This window comes from Arachis hypogaea, chromosome 8 (genome assembly GCF_003086295.3).
Source record: "Arachis hypogaea cultivar Tifrunner chromosome 8, arahy.Tifrunner.gnm2.J5K5, whole genome shotgun sequence".
Classification (NCBI taxonomy): domain Eukaryota; kingdom Viridiplantae; phylum Streptophyta; class Magnoliopsida; order Fabales; family Fabaceae; genus Arachis; species Arachis hypogaea.
Genome location: NC_092043.1, coordinates 49,949,921 through 49,955,932, shown reverse-complemented (window position 1 = coordinate 49,955,932; position 6,012 = coordinate 49,949,921). Strand labels below are relative to the sequence as shown.

General features: G+C 33.5%; 1 protein-coding gene across 1 annotated transcript; it reads right to left on the bottom strand.

Moving 5' to 3' along the window:
- Positions 1 to 324: 324 nt before the first annotated feature.
- LOC112705487 (ADP-ribosylation factor GTPase-activating protein AGD1) lies at positions 325 to 6,012 on the bottom strand. Its single transcript, XM_025756311.3, has 9 exons — positions 5,840 to 6,012; positions 5,725 to 5,766; positions 4,832 to 5,026; positions 4,450 to 4,665; positions 4,268 to 4,354; positions 3,615 to 3,950; positions 3,065 to 3,204; positions 2,897 to 2,990; positions 325 to 918 (listed from the first exon to the last, which is right to left on the bottom strand). Exons 1-9 carry the CDS (start codon positions 5,921 to 5,923, stop codon positions 892 to 894), a joined length of 1,221 nt encoding a protein of 406 aa, XP_025612096.1. The 5' UTR covers positions 5,924 to 6,012; the 3' UTR covers positions 325 to 891.

Genomic DNA, 6,012 nt, shown 5'->3' with positions numbered 1-6,012 from the left:
GAGTTATACTGATGTTTGGCAAGATTTTTTTTTTTTCTTTTTTGGGAGGGTCAGAATCAGTCTTGTCCTATTACACCTAATTACTTCAAATATTTTTAATTTTTCTATACACATACTTTTCTTTTCTTTTCTTTTCTTGTCCTATTACATCTACATATCTCTCATTCTCTCTTTTGTTTACTATTCATCATCTTGAAATATAAATTGATATTTTCTATTATTAAATAGAAGATAAATAATAAAAATGAAATTGTTCACGTATAATACAATTGTGCCTATTAATTCCTTAGTAGAAATTAATCACCTTTTCCTCGTTGAACCTAGTTGAATAATCACTTAGTTAACTTATATTATGTAAAACTCTTGGTGAGATTGATTTGATCATATGATACAATCTCAAAATTTAAGATGGATGGACATTACAACAATGTGAGATTATACTATATGAGCAATACTAGGGGCCAGCAGTTTTATTGAATTTTGGCCAGCATGTGACCAGCAGAGGAAGGTGAGCCATTGGATGAAATTTCACACCAATCTTACACCATCAAATCATCATTGATGGCTAGGTGATGGCTAACAATCACAAAAATTGCTGGCCCCTAGACTTTTCCTTATATTATATATAGCTATATACAACAGAAGAAGATAACTATGAACAGGTGACCCAAAAGGCCTCTTGGGCTAGTTGCTTTCTGTTGCCTAATTCAAAATCCAAGCCCAGTGTGGTCCTCAATGTTTTTTTTGTCTCAATCTTAGTTGTGGCTTAAGCTTTTGTTGGAGCAGACCCAAAAAGAAAAGGAGAGTGTGTGAGCATGTCATCTGCTTGATATCAGACCAACAATTTCACTGCTAGGTTCTGATTTAAGCATGAGAGGAGTCTTGCCTTGTTTATCTACTACATGTGTATTGGCCCCCCTGAAAATAATAAAATTAAGGATTAATTGTATGTACTGTAAGTAGAAATGGAAAAAAAGTTTATACTTTATACACATATCAAATCATGTGTTTATCATATTCACAAAAATGTCTGATTCAACCAAACAATTATCTCAATAATGAACATAAAATGAGTCATAATGAAACTGAATAAATGCCCTGTCCTTTAATAACTACCTCAGAGAGTGGCTGATTCCAACAATTAAAAAAAAAAACCATGCATGAATATAATGCTCTCAAGTGTTGTTACTCACTTTAAAAGTATCAAATGTATATGTATTACTTAGAAAAACATGCATTATCCAGTCAATTATAACAATGTTTCACTAGCCTTAATTCTATGAAGTTTCTCCTGAACTAGATGCCTAGCACATAAAGTAAGATAAGAAATGTGATTACAAGTGCAGAAACAGAATATAACAATAAGAGGCAGGGTAGATCTTCATAGCTAGGATAGATCATTTCAAAGGCATATAATATGTAGGACACACAGTATGAAGAAGAATGGGTTTGTCTCCTCTTAAGTGCAGCCTGTGACAAGTTGCACTTTAGAGCATAAAGTACATCATCTAAACTTCAGATGTAATCTAAAACTATTTTTTTTCATCAATGGTTCAGATGCTGAACTTCAGAGAAGCTAAAGAAATAAAGATATTTGATAGGGATATCAGATAGAACTACTGACATAACAACCTTTGAGACTTTCTCAGAATACTACAATAGGAGAAAAGATCAGGTTTCATTTGAGAAATATTTGTACCAAGTTTTTAATTGAGGAAGAAAAAGAAAATGTATCTATATTTAAAGAGAAAACTGCTTGTTTCGCTGTAAAAGAAAAGTAAACGAAAATGATATTTTTACAATTACCAAAAGTTGTCCAAAATTGAACAACTTTCAGTTAATAACTTATATTACTAGTTTGTAATTATAGTTTAAAATGTTTGGAACTCGAAAGGGGCTTATAACTTTAGATGAAAAAAGAAAAGAATAAGTTAAAAGACAATGTGCGAGATCCATGTATTAATTATTTTCAGTGAAAGTTGTCCAACAACTTTGTATTGTTGAAATAACACAACTGATAGAGGAAATGGTTAACAGATTAAGGAACAAGGGATAAGCATTCATCCTCTTAGCCTAGAGTGTACTGATAAAAGCTTAAATGGCATATTTTCAAGAACCTGTTCACCAACTTCACACTCACATGACATGGACAAAATGGCATGATACTTTCTAACCAGCAGAGTATGAAATTTTAATTTACAAAATGGAGTTCAAGAACACATTGAACATTGACCAAAATTTTAACTATGTACTAAGTTAACATGTACCTACATTCTCTAGCAATGAATATAACTCTGTAGCAATCAATTCTTTCAGGATTATGGAGCAACATATAGGATTATACTCTTATGAATTAATGCATGTCATTTAAACTTAGTGGTGGGTCTGGCCACTAAAAAAGACCAAGTTAACGGTGCAGTTCCCCATTAACTAAGCTCAAATTGTATGCAGTGAGCCAGTAATTGGTTTGGAGAATAGATATGTGTCTGAGAATACACATTGGATAGATTTAACAAGGAAAAAAAATATATTAAGAGGGTATTTGGACTTGAATAAAATGAAGGTTAACCTTTTGGTCAGGAGCTTAATCCAAACCGAAGCCTAATACTGCTAGAATCCAACATCCTTAATCCCAATAAATGCAAAAGTCATCATGGAATTCAAAAATAAATTCAATGTCCCTTAAAATATCCAATAGATTAGTGCAAGCTTAATTCTATCTCGCACTCCTTCGCCATGCAAGAATTTCTCCTTTTACACAGTATTCTAAAGATGGAAAAAACTTAAATAAAGAACTTTAGCAGAAAATTTTAAAATATACATTTAATTCCCACAGATATATTTCTTTCCAACTAGGAAGCAACTTGAAATTTTCATTAGATTAATGGTTTATTACCTTTGCATGGATGAACCTCTCCTTTAGTGAAATGGGATCATCATATGCAGGTTTTCTTGCATGAAATAATTTGGTTCTGGTGCCCTTGGATGATCTGAATTGGGAAGGTGCATGTCAGAAAAAGTTCTTAAAAGCTAATAAATCCCCCTTGGTGTTGGAAATACTTACCCATCAAGAGTATCATCTGTTGAAGTTTTCGAATGCAATAACTCCTCCCAAACTGAGTTTGCAAAGAGATTGCCAAGTGATTGAAACATGCTTAAAACTGAGGAATCCCATACTTTCACATCAAGTGTCAGTGATCTTACCTGCAAAATATGTTTTCCAGTTTATACCTTAGGCAAAGTGAATATTAAATACAAATTTATTTTATTTATTTGGTTAGAACATAAAATCATTCATTTATATGACTCCATTCAACAGAACAAGATTTTCAAACTGGTCTGGATTTCAAACATGCTTCACCCCCATTCTTCTAAACAAAAATTGAATTTTGACACAAGGCAGATGTAGTTTATGCATTATCCACTCTTCCAAGCCCAAGGAGGCTTGTGTGAGAGAGCATGTTAGGATATCTCTACCCAACAACATTAATCCTTTGGGAAGATGCAGTTCTGGTAGTTTTCACTTCTATGATAATAAAAGCAACAACCAGACATGGTGTCTAGCAGCCATGATACTGATGCAAAAACTTAAACAAGCAACCTCAGCTACTTACTTTGGATATATGTACACCAAGATTTCGATGAACACCAGAACATTCAATGCATACAAGGATGCCAAGGTTTAAGGATACCCAGTCTGGTTCAGATTTACCACAATCAGCACATTTGTCATTCCCATTAACCCTTCGAAGAACATCGATTGGCTTTTCACATTTTATACTGTGTTTATGCTTCTGCAAGCCACTAGGTGACCTATTTGACTTGGGGGTGATCTTGCATGCCAAACCTGAATTTACTGCCATTTCCTCATCAGAAGAACTTTGTACTGAATCAGTTGGGCTGGCAGAATCCCAGTCACCACCTTCTGAGCGAGAAATTACAGGCTGAGGCTGCAATACAATTTTTTAACAATTATAATAATCTAAATTACATGCATTTTTTTTAAGCAACTCTATCAATATATGGATTGTTCTATGTTTGCCAAAATATGGAAGTCACCTCTATCCTTTCTACAATTTCTCTCTTATAATTCCCCCACCCCCCCCCCTTTTTTTTTTTGTCAAAATCCGATGCACTACATATTAGATTATGATACACAAGAAAAGGTGTTCCTTGATGCACTACACTGCATGTTGAATTTGACACATTTTCTTTTGAGATGTAGTTTGAAAATGCCAAAAGAAAAATTGATAAAATGACTATGTACCTTTCCCAGTGTGTGTATAGTGAGCAAGGATGCAATTACTCCGGTTATCTTTTCCATCCAATCCCTTTGGTCCAGGGCATTTTCTGCCTACATTGTTTCCTTATGTATTATCAAAAATATAGTAACAATATCAAAACTCAAAAGCCAAACACATGCGTTAAATACATTTTTGGTATGATTACCTGCAATGTATAAACCTTTGAAGGAGAAACAATCCTAAAGCAGAATCTTAAATCTGTCTGTTCCGCATCAACCTTGATTGTTGATGTAAGCAAGTTCACCGTATGACGAGCAACGGGCTTTTCATCATTGGCTCCATGAATATGTGAAGATATCAACCGACTCAAAATGCCAGAAGAATTATCAAAGGTATGATGACTCTTCTGCGAGTTGGCACCCTGAAATGGTTTTCATGCTAAAAAATTATTAAGAAGATCAATTAATGAGATAAGCATAATCAAGCTTATAGTACAAATACTTGATAATTACTACCATAGTTTCAAGATAATTATCAATTTGTATAAAGTGGAATACTAGAGAATCAATGTATCTTGACAATTATACAGATTCTGTTACTGCATCTAACACATCACTTGATATCCTAGAAAATGGAGAGTCTCGACCAGGAGAATCATAAAATCCCTTCAAGGACAACTTACTTTCTTGATGAACAAGTTGCTTGTACTCTATCATTCTTTCAAATAGAGAAACCTGCTCCTCATTGTGACTTTCCCTTGCTTTTTGTACATATGACAAAACCTGAAACATGGCAAATACAAGAAAGGAAAATTCTTCCATTCATTCTTATATCAAGAACAATAATAATAATTCATAATTACAAACCAAAAGTTTTGCACAATATGATTGAAAGAAACATCATCTACAACCACCTATCCATGCAAAAGATGTATAAAGTTAGTGGCAATACCAGTTTGATTCTGTTACTTAGGACCCTAGTAGTCAGTGGCAGTAATAATTAGTCTTACAGATAATAGGAGGATTATATAATTTTATGATACTTTTTTTTATCATATATTAAGAAACCAGGTAATCAGCAATGATTCCTTAGGATTAGTTTTGACATATACTTTAAGTTCATGATTGATTCCTTATTTAACTAGGATTGGGAGCATAGTACTATAATTAGGGATTAGTATATTGATTATGGTATCAGATCATATTCTCTCAGAAATATATATCCATATATTCTTTTGTAGTCTTTTGCTCTTACATTCTCCATACTTAGTTTGCTAGGGTATCAGCACCAACAGGAGAAGGAAAGTGTAGAGTAAGAGTTTTTGGCATCTTTTAGCATATTGGGAGAGTTGAGATGTCTCTCTAATATCATCTCTATCTTGTAATTCATCAATAGACACTACTCCTCGATTCTAGTTCTAGCAGTTTACCATCTTTAACTCAAGTTAAAAACAGAATGAGTAAAGAGATAGTGGGAAAACCTCAACAATGAAGGGCTCCAACTGATGTAGTAGTTCATATCCCTGCAAGAGAAAGAAGTTTTAGAAATAGCATAGTATGGGAAATCCATATGTGATATGTCACAATGTTATATACCTGTCGAAAATATTGAAGATTAGCATCCATTACTCCAGTGACAGCCTCCAAAATTGTGAAGAGCACTAATCTAGGAGATAACATATGTTCTGTATTAAAGAGCTTTCGAGCTTCCTGCAACGATTATTTGAAGCATGAGAAGGCTAAATAAAAAGGGAAGGAAAAAAGGCTTC